The sequence below is a fragment of the Medicago sativa genome, chromosome 5, assembly GCF_051527215.1.
Source record: "Medicago sativa cultivar Bolivia chromosome 5, Bolivia_mono, whole genome shotgun sequence".
Taxonomy (NCBI): domain Eukaryota; kingdom Viridiplantae; phylum Streptophyta; class Magnoliopsida; order Fabales; family Fabaceae; genus Medicago; species Medicago sativa.
Genome location: NC_140753.1, coordinates 65,661,017 through 65,678,985, shown reverse-complemented (window position 1 = coordinate 65,678,985; position 17,969 = coordinate 65,661,017). Strand labels below are relative to the sequence as shown.

The 17,969-nt window shown below is 30.5% G+C and overlaps 3 protein-coding genes across 3 annotated transcripts; 1 reads left to right on the top strand and 2 right to left on the bottom strand.

Moving 5' to 3' along the window:
- Nucleotides 1-3,015: 3,015 nt before the first annotated feature.
- LOC146924091 (transcription factor DIVARICATA-like) lies at nucleotides 3,016-5,287 on the bottom strand. Its single transcript, XM_085709124.1, has 2 exons — nucleotides 4,432-5,287; nucleotides 3,016-3,695 (listed from the first exon to the last, which is right to left on the bottom strand). The coding sequence occupies exons 1-2, from the start codon at nucleotides 4,827-4,829 to the stop codon at nucleotides 3,275-3,277; spliced, it is 819 nt and encodes a 272-aa protein (XP_085565250.1). The 5' UTR covers nucleotides 4,830-5,287; the 3' UTR covers nucleotides 3,016-3,274.
- Nucleotides 5,288-8,725: 3,438 nt separating this feature from the next.
- Nucleotides 8,726-12,309, bottom strand: LOC146924090 (rRNA-processing protein fcf2-like). The gene is made up of 6 exons (XM_085709123.1): nucleotides 12,120-12,309; nucleotides 11,115-11,351; nucleotides 10,725-10,785; nucleotides 9,894-9,971; nucleotides 9,690-9,805; nucleotides 8,726-9,162 (listed from the first exon to the last, which is right to left on the bottom strand). The coding sequence occupies exons 2-6, from the start codon at nucleotides 11,348-11,350 to the stop codon at nucleotides 9,051-9,053; spliced, it is 603 nt and encodes a 200-aa protein (XP_085565249.1). The 5' UTR covers nucleotide 11,351; nucleotides 12,120-12,309; the 3' UTR covers nucleotides 8,726-9,050.
- Nucleotides 12,310-15,158: 2,849 nt separating this feature from the next.
- LOC146924089 (uncharacterized) lies at nucleotides 15,159-16,054 on the top strand. The gene has a single exon (XM_085710925.1). The coding sequence runs from the start codon at nucleotides 15,160-15,162 to the stop codon at nucleotides 15,685-15,687; it is 528 nt and encodes a 175-aa protein (XP_085567051.1). The 5' UTR covers nucleotide 15,159; the 3' UTR covers nucleotides 15,688-16,054.
- Nucleotides 16,055-17,969: the final 1,915 nt, after the last annotated feature.

The following is a 17,969-nucleotide window of genomic DNA, read 5'->3' as shown; positions in this document are numbered from 1 at the left end:
CTTTATTTAAGATGGCACTACGTACTTAAAGGTAATTATTAGATTACAAAGTAACTACCGCAAAAGTTTGTAGGTCTATAGAAGAGGGGGATGTGAGTTAGAAACTTGAGGGTTTTTAATCTTGCACTCTTAGGAAAATGGAAGTGGAAAGTTGGATCATAAAGTGAGCGGTCTTTCTTTGGTATAGAATGTTGGTAAATAAGTATGAGATGGACGATGATGTCATTAATGTAGGGTGTAGAGGAAGCTCTAATACATACTCAATAAAAGAGGCATATACGGTACGGGTCTAATGTCAGAAATTCCAAGTTTTCCTAACCCATTAGGGTTGAAGGCTTGGGATAAATTGATCCCTTAAAAAAATGTCATGCTTGGTTTAGAGATTGTTTCAGGATAAAATTGATTCAAAATATAATATTTTTAGAAGAGATGTGATTGGTCAGGAATCTTTTAATGTGTCGGTCGGAGTATGGAAGTGAAGAATTGACACAATACAATAACAAAAATATAGGGAAATGCTAACCGGTGCTTCGGGCACTGGTTAAAGATGCTAAAAAAGTAGTTATTGTATTGAAAACTATCTAATTAATATTATAAAAAAAAGTTAAAAATGTTTCCTTTTATGATAATAATTACTCCCTCCGTTTCACAATACTTGTCCATTTTGTAGAATAATTTTCTTTCACTTTACTTGTCCCTTTCAAGTTTCAATACAACATTAATTATTGGTTTCTCAATAATACCCTTACCTATTTATTGCAGAGAGGGAAAGAATAGAATGAAATAATAAATGAGTAAGGGTATTATAGAAAAAATACAAAGAATTTCATCAAAAATGATAACATTTATTTTATTCCTATGTGAAATTTCTTCAAAATGGACAAGTATTATGAAACGGATGGAGTACCTTTTTTGACATTCTTAACCAGTACCGGAGGCATCGGTTAAGGATGCCAAAAAAAGAATATATAGGAAGATAAAATTCAATTATGAAGAAACGTTGGTTACATTAACCAAAGACGATGTATGAATCCAATTATGATAAAATTCAACTATTTACGTTACGCAATTGATGCCCTTTATTTTCCCAAATTTTAAGGAGATATCATATTTTTCTGGTCTTAAGTATTACTTATATACTTTTTAAATGGATTCGACTTCTCTAAAATGAACAACTCATTTTTAAAATATTAAATGAGTAATATCAAATCATTAATTAACAAATCAATGATTAATAAATTATAGATGCATAGATGCCGATTCTAGTAAAGACTAGATACACATTATGGTCTATTGATCATATCAAAGAATAGTTAGGAAGTGCTGAATTTACACTCTTTATTTCTAGTAATAGAGTTCATACCAACAAAATTGTAGACATTGCATATGTTATTGGATTCTCTAGTAAAATAAAGTATCAAAATAAAGCATGATGCTTTGCAAGACTACTATAGAGTAAAAAGAAAAAAACACTAGCTGAAGCAATAGTACTGCCACCAAATAAAAGTTGATTGTAGAATGCAACAAAAAAAAAAAAAAATCAAAAGAAAAGAAAAGAGAGAAAAAAGAGAGAGTTGGATTGGTTGAGAATCAGATATTGATAAAAGAGTAATATGTGATCTTGTGTGAACCATATTGGCATATGCTTACGTGAATCTGCCAATATTTCTGACCTAATGAAGCATGTGATTCTTACTAAGTGGAATGCAAACTCAGATTCTACTAACAAAGTGATTCTCATAAAACAAATATGGTCAACTTGGCCATATTGCACTTGCAAAGAAAACAAATGATTAATAACATTTTGAATCACATAAAAAAGCTTATAACTGTAACATATGCTGCTCAAAATTTCAGCGGAAGTGCTTTTATGAGTCAGCCACATGAGCAAATGACCTGGCTGCTAAAGATATATATTTTTTTGTTGTATGGTTGGTTACATGTATTATTAGTATTTCTTTTTTCAATTTTGGAATATCTAATAAGCCAATTTTAAATTGAGGTTTTTTATTGTTCATACATTAGACCTAACCTAAGAGTTGATACTAATAAACCAGAAATTTTGAGCTTGCCTTGAACAGGGGCGGATCTGGACTTTCAGTGCTAGTGGGGCAATTTTTTTTTTTTTTTGTCAAATAATTAAATATTTTTTTCTTTATAATATATTTTTTATTTGTTGAAAATGAACTAAAATTATATCATTACTACTTGTGCTAAGAACATTTCTTTCTATATAAGTCATAAGAGATGTCAAATGCTCTAGCAGGATACCCGTGCATACGAACGGGTGAGAGTGTTTCTCTCTTTATTTGGAAGCAAGTCGCAATTGCATATAAGTTATAAAAAAAAATCTCTATATTGATATATGAATAAAAATATATACATATGTACAAATTGTACAAAAATTTATTTTCGTATTAACTATGAGTAAAAATATTGACATGCGTATAAATTAAAAATAAAAATCTGTCTCCATGTTAATATACAAGTTAAAATATAAACACATGTATAAATTAAAAAAAAAGTTCTCTTATATAAGTAAAAATATAGACACGTATATAAATTTTTAAAAAAATATGTCTTCGTATTAATATATGAGTAAAAATATACAAATGTATAAACATAATAAAAATTAGATGTCTGTATTAATATACGAGTAAAAATATAAAGTGAATTGAACAAAACAAAATTATAAAAAAATAAATCGGACCTGAACTGGTATGGCACTTGCCACACCATGCCTTGTTCAGGTCCGTCCCTGGCCTTGAATATTATGGGCCAACAATTGATTCATTAGGCATTTCAATTCCAAACCTTGTTGTTGGTCCCGCTTTTTTGGATGAAGATATGATGGTTCGTCTTTTGGCTTCACCGAATCAAGTTTAAGATATAACTTTAAAGTACGGTGATTTAGTCTTTATTTCCACATGTGATTCTCAACTATTGAAATTGTGATTGCAGAAAATCCAAATTTAGATAAGAACTTATTATTAGAAATAAATTACATGTTCAATGTGATAATACTAGAATTTAATTATTAGTGATGTTTGTCATATTGCTCTTGAGACACAGCATGTCTGAATGGGACATCATATGATACAAATTAGTACTCCAAAAGATAGACATGATCACTATCATACTTAAAAGATAAAGAGAAAAAAAAAAATACAACAAAAGAAGTCCACTCCAAATTCTGTTAAAGGATTGAGACATTATTGCAGTTTGCTTTAAGGTTCAGGATGTTCATGAACCAAGTAGCTTCATGTCATCAACATTACAGTGCATGAATACCAAAAACAGCTCCTTTGTTGAAGTCTCCAGAAGCTGTCGCGAAACCCGAAACTTTCAGCTTAGCATAAGCCTCATGAAAAGAGCAGTCATAGAGATCCTGCCCTTGTGGTGATCCATCATTGTAGTGGCTAGTACTCCAACCCATTTTCTGCTGCATAGGAGACACATTGACTAATAAGGACTTGTTGTTATCTGATGGAGAAGAAGTTTCTGTGAGAGTAACAGTTGTGATATCATGAATGCTTGGTCTTCTTTTATCTTTGCCTCCAGAAGAAACCTTTTGCCTTATGTAGTACTTTTGTGCATGACTTGCTACTTGTGTTGGAGTCTTTGTCACGACGAAATTGCGCGAGATGTTTCTCCAGTCGCCTTTGCCATACTTTAAAAGCCCCATCAGAAAACGTCTATACGCCGTGATTCCAAACATGCACAAAGAGTAAATTCAATAACAAGTAACTTTTAAAAGGGGCAAAGGCAAACTCCTAAACCAACTCAATTTAACATGTCGATTGATTTGTGCTTTTGCATGAAGTTCAAAATTTAATATACTTATCCAAACTAATAATCAAGTTCAATAACAAGTAACTTTTAAAAGGGGTAAAGGCAAACTCCAATTGAGGCTGCATTATCTGCATGTGATTGTAATTTTTCGCAATATCAAAGATCGCAACATGACTGCTACTAAAATCAAATTATTTCACTATATTAAGAAATCAGCTATTATAAAAGTCGATTAGAATTGTATGAGAAATAAAAAACCTAAAATCTAGGAAAATGAAATGAAAAATTGAGTTGCTATTGCAGTATATCCATGAATATGATTCATTAGCTAAATTTCAATATCAATACTACTTTTGAAACAAAATATCAATACTACTTGAAAAATTGAAATAGCGACAGAAATCTTGAGACGAAAAAAATGTGAAATTCGTCTCAAACTCCATCATTAAGTGTTACAGACTCAAATTTAGTGACCGATTATATTTTTTCCGTCTCTAGCTTCCATGTCTTACTTCAATTTTTCTAGTAGTATACTATAGGTTTTCTTTCTCCACAATCTAAGAAAAAACTTCCATAGAGAAAGGAGTAAAAGAACAAAAAGAAAAGGACAATTGAAGATTCTAGATTGATGAAACTCACCTATGTTCCTCTTCAGTCCAAGGAACACCTTTCTTCCTCTCATGATCAGAACCTCTAACAGTCACATGCCTTCTTCTGTTTCCATCATAGTTTTGTTTTTCGACAACTTCAAAGGTGAAAGAAGAAGCAAGATAACCAGGAATCGGAACATTTCCGGCCTCAATTTCACTCACATCTTCTACCAATTCCCTATACTGCTTAATCACATCAAAAACAGTCTTACCAGGAATCATCTCAGCAATCTTAAGCCATCTATCTGGTGTATCCTTATCATATATAGCAAGAGCACTTTCAAATTTCTTGTTATCTTCTCTACTCCATTCTGTTTGGTAACTCTCTTCAACAAGCCAATTTGTATCCAACATAAAATAAGGAGAATAAAGGGTTTCCAAATCCATACCTTAAATCACAAATACTACTACAAAAGGTTTGGTTTTAAACACACATAAAAAACCACAAAAAAGAGGAAATTATAGAACTTTGATCAACATGTCACATAGAAAACAGAAACAAGAATCTTTTACTTGTGTGATTATTAAGATAAAGCTGAGAATCTATCAAAGTCATACCTTTTAGTATCATACAGAATCTTAATGAAAATCATGATGTGCTAAAAAATTTAGTGTGTGAGTGTGAAAATAATGAATTTTGAGACTATTGATTTTGATGGATGAATCCAAGAATATTATACACCACCCTCTTAAAGAAAGGTTGAATATTTGAAGTAAAACTAAAAAGTTGAGCACCAAAAAAGATAGAAGATATGAAAATATTATAGGAACATTCAAGAGCAAGAGGGTGAAAGAGGGTGTAGAAAGCTAAGAATCCAATAGAGAAAAAAAGATAGATTCTTTTCAATCAAACAAAGGAAAAAAGATGGATATAACTATTTCACTTTGTCGTTTCTTCATGAGGAAGCAACAATAAAAGCAAATGGCATTACACACATAGTCACATACATAAATGTATACAAAATTGAGTATTGAGAAAGTAGAAGTGAGTTCAAAAGGAAGAAGGAGAAGTATTTGATTTTAGTATTTTTTTTGTTAAGAATTAAGATAATAATAATAATAAGGTTGATATTAGAATGTGACACTAGGTGGTAGTAGGTACTAGGTTATAGCTATAAGCCTAAGACTAACGACAAAGTGTTGTCCTTAATTAATTGTAGTATTCAAATGAGTTTAAATAAGGATATGGTTCAAAAAATAGTAAAATATACACAAACTTTTTTTTCCTTCAAAAAAAAAAATGAGTTTAAATAAGGATATGGTTCAAAAAATAGTAAAATATACACAAACTTTTTTGGGGTGAGTATAAATTTATATAATTCACATACTGATATAAGGTGGGAATGTAATGTCGTGCAAGTATCAAATTAACCTTAATCTGGTGGGTTGTGTTATTTAGTTTTGGAAAATTAAATAGAAGTAGGAAGACCCGAAATATAAAGAGCTCAAGAATATGAAGAAAACAAAACTAGTCTTATAGAAATACATATAAAAAAGTGAGTAATGATGTTCGTACAATCATTTTGTGACAACTTTTTTCTCAGAGAGAAAGATAGAATTCTCCAAAAAATATTACAAAATAGTTCTACAAATATCATTTCATGTTTCACCGACACCCGTTTTTTATATACATGTGACACTTGAATAATTACATACAAAAATACGTTTTTTTATAATATATGTTGTTAAGGGCTTTCATTAAATTTAGAAAATAAAGAGTTAAGAATTTTCTTTTATTATAAATCACACAATATTTTTTAAAACAAATGGATAGTAACTTAACAACCCAAACAAATAAGCAAACATCTCTAATATCATCAAGAAGCTATAAACCAAGTAGCAAAAATAAAAACCGAACTATATCCACTATGGCTTCTTCGAAGAAAGAAGAGGTGACACTTGTTTGCTAGTAAATAATGTTCCAAGCATGAGCTTAAGAAGAGCCACAATCTCTTGAAAAGTATTGACACCTGCTAAAGTAACTTCTATTAGAGTTACTCTGATTCATAACCCTTACTAGATATTAAATTTCATGAATCTAACCGACCAAATTTTTTATATTCTGTTAAGAACATGTATATAGAAAAATTATACAATATTTTACGTGCAATTTAAAAAAATATATTATAAATTACTATTACACTATGAATTGAACCTACTTGATAAAGTGCCGTATATATTTTTAAAGTTTTATGAAAGTTTAACGATTTGATATACTCAATAAAAACTATTAATTTGACGGTTGGATTGATGAGAAATATAATATCTATAAAGAGTTATGACAGAGTTACCTTTTTTTTGACAAAATGACAGAGTTACCTCTAAGTCAATAGATCCCCACTCATTATACCAATAAATTTATTTTTCTATATATATTCTACATTTTCATAAGTTTTTTTGACAAATAATCATATTTGAGACATTACACAAATATAAATATTTTTCTCAGTTAAGATTTGAACATTGATTCGTCATATTATAAAAATTTAACCATTTTTCTAGGCTCAATCAATTGATTCTATTTTTATCTCTTTAACTGTATTCTTTGGGCACTAGCTAGCATTTGTTTTCATAATATTATAATATTATTGATACACTGCCTTTTTTATCAATAAAATAAAAAGACTGTTTGACACGTTATCTTTTATTTATTTTCCTAAGTTAGATAAAATCACGACTTTAATATGTTTTCTGGTCCTGTATAATTGTGTTTGAACTTTTATTTTTGGTTTCAAACCAATCCAATATAATTTTTTTTTTTGTGTTTCACAATTGTCATTTAGATAAAATCACGACTTTCGTTTTAGTCCTTCCTATGAACTTACATTCATGTTCAACTCTTACGATAGAGAGACTCAAATGCTAAGAAAAAGGTATTCTCTTTTGTGTCTAATTATAGGCATCCTTTAAAACAATTGTCTTTAAATATAAGCATTCTTTTAAATAGATATATTCATCATTTTTTTTTTTGAGGGGAGATATATTCATCATTATTGGAAACATCTATAGACAAAAGAAAATTAATGGTACTAATTTTTTTGGAAGATGAAAAATCAATATTGGATATATCTACACACAATGCTTTTTAGTAATGTAAAAAGTGTGAAAGGTGTTTGTAAAAAAAGATAGACGGGGTATATTAAATGAATTTTTTTACACAAGTATATTAGATGGATTAAAACGAAAACAAAAGTACATTACAAAATTTAAATCAAAAAATAAATAAAAATTAGATCGGTGACCATATTAAAACAAAAGATTAAGTGACTAAACAGAAAATATTATTTTCAAAGATAAAAAAAATGTCATTAAAAACACATTTTTAAATATATATCAACCTAAGCTATTTCTTATAGGCAATAAGTGTAGTTTATGACCATATAAAGAAGAAGGCCAAACATAATTTTGTGTCTTAATGTCAACGGGGTGATGAGGTAAGGGGGTTGAAGAGGTCATATGAAATCTTCGATCATTTTTGCCTTCAATTCCATGGGAAGAAATGGGAGAGGCCAGATATGAAACACTGATTTTCAAAAGTATTGAAGGGAGAGAGAGTGATTTCGAAACATGTATTTATGCAATATCTTGAAACATGTATTTATGCAAAGTTAGAAAAGTAGTTTAAGATTGAGACGATGATAATATCAAAAGTCTTGGTTCGAATGGAATGAACTTTGGATTCTAAATAGTTCTAGAATGATATCACTGAACACTAATTGGAACATCCATAAGGGAGGTAATAGTATCTTTATTCTACTTTTTCATAAAAAGATGAATCCATAGAGATTGAATGGATTTTGACCGATATTCCCAATTGTGTGCATGTACAAAGTGCTATCAAATTTTTAACAAAACATATTGAGGGTGATTTCGGAATGATGATTTAAAGGGTTTTGGAAACATAATGTTATAGTCTAATAGGGCATATGGTGTGACATATAAGCAGCTGTTATGAGCAATCAATGTTTCTCTTCTGTAGGATGCAGTAATGAAGGAGAATAGCCTTGGGTGATTAAGCACTAAATGATGCTCTTTGAAAATAAAGGATGGTAAAGGTTCCCAGTAGAAGTGAGCATGAAGTTAAAATTACCATCCTCATTGCAGACACACTGTTGTAGTGGAATTATGAAGAACCAATAGTTGCTACTGAAAGGTTATATTCTGTTCAAGGAGAAGGTTTGATGATTGATGACAATTGACAAATGGATATCTCAAGGATTGCATAAACAGGCCAACGCAATTTACCCAACTCTAGATCATATTATTATGATTAAGACAGCTTGTTTGCTCAGCTACTATTTTTTTACTTCATTTTAAAAAAGTCGTTTAACAACGATAATAACTAATAACTAGTAATAATCCTTAACATACAAAATAGTAGTAATGTTGAAATAAAAACACGAAAATGAATTTCCATAATACAAAAAATAAGACTCAACATTGACCACACTTTAAATAAACCTACAAAATATAACGACATTCTTTAGTTGTTTTACATGAACTCGGTAATTGTAACCTGTTTCATAGCATTAATTTCTTGGCATGTGAACATGGTTGAATGTAATGAACTCAAATTGCCATGGATTAACTCCAAAAGGTGTGTGAAACTCAGTACTTCCTCCTTTCTTTTGCGCGCTTACGAGTACTCTTACCTTGGATCTTCCACTTTTCATTCCCAGCTGGTCGCCTGTGCTCTTCAATTTCTCGAACCTTCCGCTTCCTATAAAAATTGTTAATAGGACGTAAAGTAAGTGCCTAAAAAGCATACGAGCAACCAGCAACAAGTTTCTTATATCAATAGAGATTCTTGTTTAATTCATACAAGTTTAATATGCACAATGCATATAAAGTTGAACCTTAAACCTTTCTGTTTACCAATATTATTTCCTGTTGATGCATAATATTTGATCATGGAAACTACTTTAACCAACATTGAAGTTGTTGACTAACCAATGAAACAGCAAGAACTATAAAACTGGTTACATAATTTTTAATTGCGTATCAGATGCAATTGCATCTACAGTACTCTAGCTACCGCCAAATCATTATGAGCACATTTTCATACCATACACTTGTTTAGCAGAAGGACCACAGCAAAAATAAAACGATAATAGCAGACTCTAATGGGAATTTCCAATATTGATTCACTCAAATGAAGGCTAGCTAGAACAAGCACATACAAAATGGATGCATTGGATGCTCTTTCAAACTTAACCAGGCAAATATGTTTTCCAATGTCTATCTTACCTGTAAGCTGAAAAGTTTTGATCGGAAAGCAACTCATCTGCAATTGATTCTTTCCTCTCACGATTTGTTAATCTGCCTGAGTAGTAGTCCAGTGAAGAACCTACCATTGTTCCCACCTGATCATATTCAAATCACAACAAAAAGGTTAAAAGATGTTGAACAGAAATCAAATTTTGATGGGACGCTCAACAACTCTGAACTTGCCTGAAAGTACTTAGGAAGAGCCTTTGATTTTGAACCACTCTTCTTGTAGTGCCGCTTTGGATCAATAGCATCCCTCAACTGTGAGCATCAACCAATATATACATATCAAAGTGTAAGGATCATATTACCCGCAAATGAAGCCATGAGAGAAATTGTGTACACAATAAAGCTAGTTAGCTTGACATAAATTGATGGATACATTGGAATCCATGTTAGCAAATACAGTAAAAATATGTCTATAATTATTTTAAAATGTTATAGAGAAGAACCAATGAACTATGGTAACGTTTATCATTACACTTTCAATGTACACATCCATCAGCATTGCAGTTTATTTCACAATGTCAAGAAAGTCTGACATCAATATTCTAACCAGCATATAAATTCAATTTATAGATCAGGGCTAATAATTATTTGTCGGGGCAAAAACTCAAGTGAAGAAGCCAAATCCACGGATCATTGAAAACTTAATATCTCCAGCAAGAAGCATGAGACCAATGCTGTGAGAAGGATAGTTGTAAGGCAACACTAACCTATCTAGCTTGTAAAGTGGACTAGAATTGATGTGAGATATTAATAAGAAAACCTCAAAAATAACTACTCTCCTAAATCTAACTGAAATGATAAGCACCACATCTTTGCAGAAAAGCAGTATTCTACACTTGTTTTTCATTCTTTCTTATCATCTAGGATGCTAACGCACGTGTATAATATGATGCTTATCAGCTTAATCTAAGCAAATATCACATTGGCATATTGAAAATGACTATATTTCAGATTCACATTGAAGGGAAGGGAGGATAATAAAATATAATGTCCAAATTCAAGCACCTGTAGTAACTTCAGATCTTTCTGCAACTCAGGGGTGATGGTTGGAGCAGGCATGTCAAACCTAGTAAAGAATTAAATATAATTAGATAATTCCCATTAATGGTTTCTAACTTAAAAAAACCGAGAGAGAAATCAAAGGAAATACACAACAGCAACAACCAAGTCTTATCCGACTAAGTGGGGTTCGCTATGTGGATTAAACAATATCATAATGCTCCATCATATACTTAACGAAATACATTTGATTAAAAAAAAAAAAAAAAAACCTATTACTAAATGCCCCAGTTAAGTAACGTAAAAATGATATAGACAAGACAATCAATCAAAAGATTTCAACATTGGTTTCATTAAGAAACAGTAACATGCTTAAGATCATAATCTATTGCATACCATTGTTTCCCAGCAGTATCCTTAACTTGCTGTCTCAGTAACTTGTTTAATTTTCTCGGATCATTTGGAGGAACAAATAGCCCATTAACCAATTCTGAATTGGGTTTCCAAATAGTGCTACTTGGTTCCTTGGTTTGAGATGTAGTATGAGATGGATCACCTGTTGCCTTTGACAGAGATGGAATAGGCAACTGTGGTTGCCATGAGAGGCCAACCACTGGCTTTAGATTTAACATTCTGAAACAAAATGAAATGCACAGTGAAATTCCAAAACCAAATACATTAAGCCTAAAAAATCAAAGCTCAAGCTGAATGATAATTAATAAAACTACATAAAATAAAATCATTCACAAAATGCAATGAAAAAAAAAAAAAACCAAATATTAAACGATGTGAATGAAATAAACTTAAGGCCTAAGTGATTCTTTAGATAGAAGAATCTACCAATCAGTTTCACAAAGTGAGAGCTTGAATGACCAGAAGAGGAAAACCTTAAAATATAGATTGTCATACCCTTTTAAAGGATTTCAAAATGAAAATTATACCCATTCCTCAAAAAAAAAAAAAAATGAAAATTATACCCTTTAAAAAAGACAATTTTTAAAGATAAGAACATTTTGGAAATTTAGCCCTGAAAACCTAATAGCAGACGCATACGCGATATAAAGTTTAAGCCACCACCCGGATGCGATTTCACTGTCATTTGTGGCCGCGACAGTGTCGCATGATCGCATTAGCCATCGGCTACGCTATGCGTTTCCGCTGTATAGCGCCTCTATCAACAACAACGTGGATCTCAAGAATAATTTTTCGTTGGTTGTTTACAATTGTTAGCAATATAGGCAGCTAGGTTAACTATCAATCGATTCAACTAATTGATTCAACACAAATAATTATACTATTAAGCTATGTGGAAATTGAAGGTGAAACAAAATAAAAAAATAAATTCATTACAACAACAACACAGTAGGATTGAAAAATCGAAAGGAAAAAGGGAAATCTAACCTGTGCAGTGACGAACGGAAGGAGAGAAGAAGATGAACGTCGTGAGAGAGAGGAAGGAAAATCTTAAGAAAGATGAAGACCAGAACTTTCTCACCGGTTCAGGCGCCCTTCAAACCAGCTCCGAAGACTCTCCGGCAAGCTTTCCGGCAAGATGAGTACAGTTGGGATTGGGGCGCTACTGAGTTTTGTTCAATGAATAGGTTTTAATTGCATTTTTTTAGGGTTTTAACTTTAATTGTTTTTTTTATTATTACAAGAAATTTTAATCGTTAAATTTTTTAATTCTTGAATGTGTAAGGAGTAGTTATATTAGTCCTCCAATATAACAAAATTGCAAAATAATCTTTGTTAGTGCACTATGTTAATCAAAATAGTTTCTTACGTTAAAATGTTGCATTAATATTGTCATATTAGTCTTTTAATGTACTTCCTTATTGTCATGTTAGTCTCTCTAAGTAATTACTTATTGTCATATCAGTCTCTATGTGAAAAGATTTAATGTCAACGATAAGGACTACTTTAATATCATGGATTACTTTAACTAATGAAGTACACAATCAATGACTATTTTGGAATTTTGATGCATTTGGAACTATTGTGATTACTCGTTACATGTTCAATGACCAAAATGACTATTACCTCCGGTAAAATTGTGATTATTTTTGTCTTTATTTAATCACAGGGACTCTTCAAAAGAGGTGAGTTGGAATAATGAGCCATTTGTTATACCTTTCTCGTGCGGGAATAGATTGTCTCCCGTGAAAACATATGCAGTTTTCTCCCGTGTCAAATCTATACCATTAAACATCTTCTCTCTTGATTTTAGAACTTAGAAATTAACATCTTAAAATTGGAGATAAGTATTTTTTGAAAAATATGTGATCACTAGTGTGAATTAACAAACTTATTATTTTAATGTTTAAATCATATTTATTTTGTTGGTAGAAAAAAGCATAATATATGCAAGACTACTTGACAAAAAAAATCATATTTATTTTACTTTTAGTCTAGACTTGAATCGTGATCTTTTAGATTATTAACGTTTTAATCCTTAACTCAAATCAGTTTAGGTACCCAACCCCCAACCTAGATCATCTCTAATTTTTGTTTGTAGATATTTATGCTATTTTACAAATATTGATATTCTTTCCATGAGAAATTGAAAGTAAAACACGAGAAGAAAGAATATCTTATTATTGATATTCTTTCTTCTCGTGTTTTACTTTCAATTTCTCTCATACTAAATGATCATCTCGTCTTTATTCCTTGTCTCTTCTTTTAACTTTCCTTTCTTTCACCTATATCTCCTTCATCAATTAAACAAAATGTAGACATGGATAAATTGTCCCATTCCTTTTTTTTAAAAGACTAAAAGGTGTTTTAATTTATTTTCAATGACTAAATTGGATCGAACAGTTTTCCCCATGAACTAAATTGAATCTTCATTTTGAAATAACAAAATTTGTAGAATGATCTTTTGCCATTTATATCCTATTCATTGTATTCAAAATCTTATTTTATTCCGGTCAAGCAAAATCATATACTCTTTCCATTTCAAAATGAGTGTCGATTTAGCCAATTGCACACAAATTAAGGAATGGAATGAAATAATCGTTAGATATAATATTTTTACTAAACTGCCCTTACTTTATAAGAAAAAGACAAACTTAAAGTTGCATTGAAAATTGTGTGAGAGAAAATTTGGAGTATTTATTGAGGATAAAGGAAGAAAAAAATTAAAGTTGTATTGAAAAAGTAAAGTGACATTCATTTTTTTTTTGGTAACAAAAAAGTTTAGGTGGGTTCGGCTCCAGTCACCACCAGGGTCAGGGCACGCCTCCGGGCCCAAAGGGCACTTATAGAGGTACTTACAGATCACCCACCAACACTGCCCTCAAATCGGCAGAGGGAATCGAACACACAACCTTCTGCAAGAAAGTGGCTTGTTCCTTACCAACTGAGTCAACGTGTGTTGGTCAAAGTGACATTCATTTTGAAACGGAGAGAATATTTATTAGCGAAACAAAAATCCTATAACTATTTTTTGTCAAAAAAAAATCCTATAACTATTTATTAAATTTCTTTTTAGTTTGGATTACCATATTTCAAAAAGATTTTTTCTAGTAACATCCTAAGAACACCTAGTTACACTCAAATCATTTTAAAATTTGATTATAATACGAAATTACCCCTATTCATTTAATCTTTTTGAAGAACTCTTTTACGTCTCTTTAGTTTCTCACTTCTCTATCACAAACATTGATTCAATGATTATGTGACCATGTTTGATGAAAGGTTGAATTGAAATACAGAAACGTCAATTAAATTGATTTTTGAGATTAAATTATTTATGCATTATAATTTACATTTTTTCTATGTAAATTGTACGTCGGTTTATGTATTTTGTCTTCTATGTGAGCAAAAGTGATCTACATGTGAAGAAATATGTGAAGAAATATTTAGTTAGGCACAATACTAAATATTATATGTTGAGCGTACATATATGAAATTAAAAAAATATATGAAATTAAAAAAAAAACTAAAAAGAAAAGAATTAATATTACTCCCTTCGTCTCTATATGTAAGCACTATTTTATTAGAGGCAAATGGTGCTTACATAGGAACAAAGGGAGTAATTGATATGACTATTTTATTTATCTTTTAATTTTTTTTATTATGTGTTTGCGCCTAAATTTTGTGCCTAGATGCTTATGCATATGTAACAAGTATCCTAGAAAATGAAATGACAACCATTAGTATCTCGTGATTTGTGAAAACTGAATGAATTGAATGAAATGGCAATTTTTTTAAAAAGATGTCATTACTAGTGTGAATTGAGTCGGGTCAACAAAAAAAGCCAAGAGTATTAATGGCTAGTGAATTTGCTTGACTTGATTTAAGCGAAAAAACTGACTTTAGTGTTTTTTGTTAAAATGAACGGGTTTTAAAACCGTCATTTGTGAGAAGACATGTAAAATTTGCCTATAAATTAAGAACCATAAAGTAAGTTCTATAGTTCATTATAATTAACAAAAGAGAAATGGCACCGTCAACTTATTCATTCTTTTTGTTCACTATTTCAATATTGATCTTTATTTCTCATGCTATTTCATCAACACCAAACCCTAAGCTGTACAAAAGTATATGTAAAGAACCTCGTCAGAAAGACTTTGAACAACGTTGTCTGAAACTTATAGAAGCCCACCCTCAAATTACCTTGATCAAAGATTATCTTACGTTTTGCAGGTCATTTTTAAAGACTGTGGCAATAAAGAAAGCAATAAAATCCCAACATCGAGTCAAAGAAATTGTGAAAAAATATCCTTCTTCTCAACCTATCAAAGAATGTGGTGATGATTACAATACGGCGGTTAGCGAGGTACAAGGTGCGTTGCGTGAGGATCCGGAAATGATAAGCTTGGCTGTCAAATATGCTAGCGATGCACTTGACATGTGCGAACGTAGCTTAGCTAATGAAAGGATTGTTAATACTTCTTCCATTGCTGCATTGAATCATGAGATGATGTTATATACAGATATTGTAGTGATAGCCGGAGGCCATCTATGAATCAGCAAATTCACATTTATCGAATAAAACCACAATTTTCACCCAATTGTATTTTTTATTTTAAACTTTTGTTATCAATTATTTAGTATGTTTTGGTATCAATTAAGGGGTAATGTTTGTGTGTTGTTCTGCTGCTTTTGTGCTGAGTTTGGTTCTGTTGTGTAGTAATTTTTTATGGTCTGTTTGGTTCATTTGATGGTGTGTGGTTGGTTAGATGCATCTGTGTGTAGTAGTTATTTATTTGTTCCCCTGTTTTGTTAGTGGGGGTAGTGCTTTTGTGTGTGTTTTGTATTCCTGTCCAATTTTCTCTTTCACGTCTTGTGTGAGGGTGGTTATGATTTTGATAAAGAGAAATAATATTTTAGAATGCGTAACGAGCGGTTATAATATTTCTTTAATGTATCGAAATTTTAAAATAGTTTATGATTTTGTACTTCGTTAGTTTAAATAGTTCTTGACATTTAAATGATTTATCAATGTTGACATTAACTCTTTTCATAAAGAGACTGATACGACTGTAAATAAGTATTTATAGAAACCAATATAATAATAAGTAAGTATATTGAGAGACTGAAACGACAATATTAATAAAGCATTTTAATGTAGGGTCTATTTTAACTAGCACATGACACGTTCGAATTAGGCTTATTTTAAGCTTATGCAAAACAACTTAGGCAAATAAATAAGCTTTTATTTTAATTTATAAGTTCTCACTAACGAAAATTGTTTCTTTAAAAATTGTTTTTCATAAACTACGGGTACAAACTTATGAATAATACCTAAAACCTTATCTAATTGTAGAAGTTGTTTTGCATAAGCTCAAAATAAGTTTAATCTAAACGGGACCGCAATGCGCAATCAGATACTATTTTAAAATTTCAATACATTGAAGGACTATTATGGTTAATCGTTACACATTTAGGGATTAAAATGGCTATCACAAATTTTGCATATTAAAAAAAAATGAAAATTGAAGCAATTTTTATTTAACAGAGCGGATGGGAGAAATTATAGAATTTTCATTTTTACAAAAATTATAGAATCTTTTGTATTTGGTAAATTGACTTAGAAGAAATTTCGCTAAGTTCTCTTCCTCTATCATCATCTCGAAATAATTGAACCAAACAAAACAAATTTAAGATAATTATCTCCTCCGCTCTATCATCTCCAACCAAAATGAGGGTACCCTTAATGTTTTTGATTCCACTAATAAACCACACACAACGACTATCATCTCAATCAAAATGTTTGGACGTTGATTATACATGTAGAGTGGATTTAATGTCTTATTTACACAGTTAAATTATTTGTTAGACCTTAATCAAATAACTCATATTTCATAAACAAATAAAAACTTCATAAAAGTTAGGTTAAGTTCTTTTAAAAAAAAAGTTTGGTTAAGTTATTATCAATTTGGAAATATTAGCAATATGTTTTAGAAATTATAGAAACTAGTGTAGTTTTCTGTGAATGATCAGTTTTCATCAAAGACAAATATGAAAAATAATTTTAGTTTTATAAAAATGCGAAAATATAATTTGCATGAAAAAATTACAAATCAGTACAACTATTTATAATATAGTACTTGAAATTTGTATTCTTTTTAATAGCAAAGATTTTTATTGAAAAAGAGAACATGTAACATTACACACCCACAACCAAAAAATTAAACAACAAGCAAAATGCCTACCTAATCATACAATCCATCGAGTTGACAAACCACTCACTAAAAGAAACGATGCACATGAATGTTTACTCAAATGTCATTGTTAAGAGATACTCTTAATCGAATCAACATCAGACGATGACGTTATTTTTGAGAAAAAAAATAAAATCATTGCGAACCTTCCAAATTAACCATATAGTTGTGTGGCAAATAAAAAAAATAATCCCTTGGAAGTCTTTTTATGGCGGAGGAAAAAGCATTTTTTCAAAAAAAATAAATATTGTTTTTAGTTCATTTTTAGTTTTTGAAAATATATATTTTTAGTGTTTTTAAGGGCATTGTTATATATTGCGAGAAACAAAATCGCAAAATTTCATGAAAATGTGTGCCCTTATTTTAGAATTGTGCTTATAATACACATTAGACAACTTTCAAAACTAATTTGGTACAATTCATGGGTCAACAATCAATATGGTAGTTTTGGGAAGTTTTTTTCCCCGCTGGATCCAGCATAATCCTTTTTAAAAAAAGAATGGTTTTAAAATCATCTTTTGTGGGATGTCATGGCAGAAGTTGCCTATAAATTAACGACCCTAAAGTAAGTTATATTGTTCAT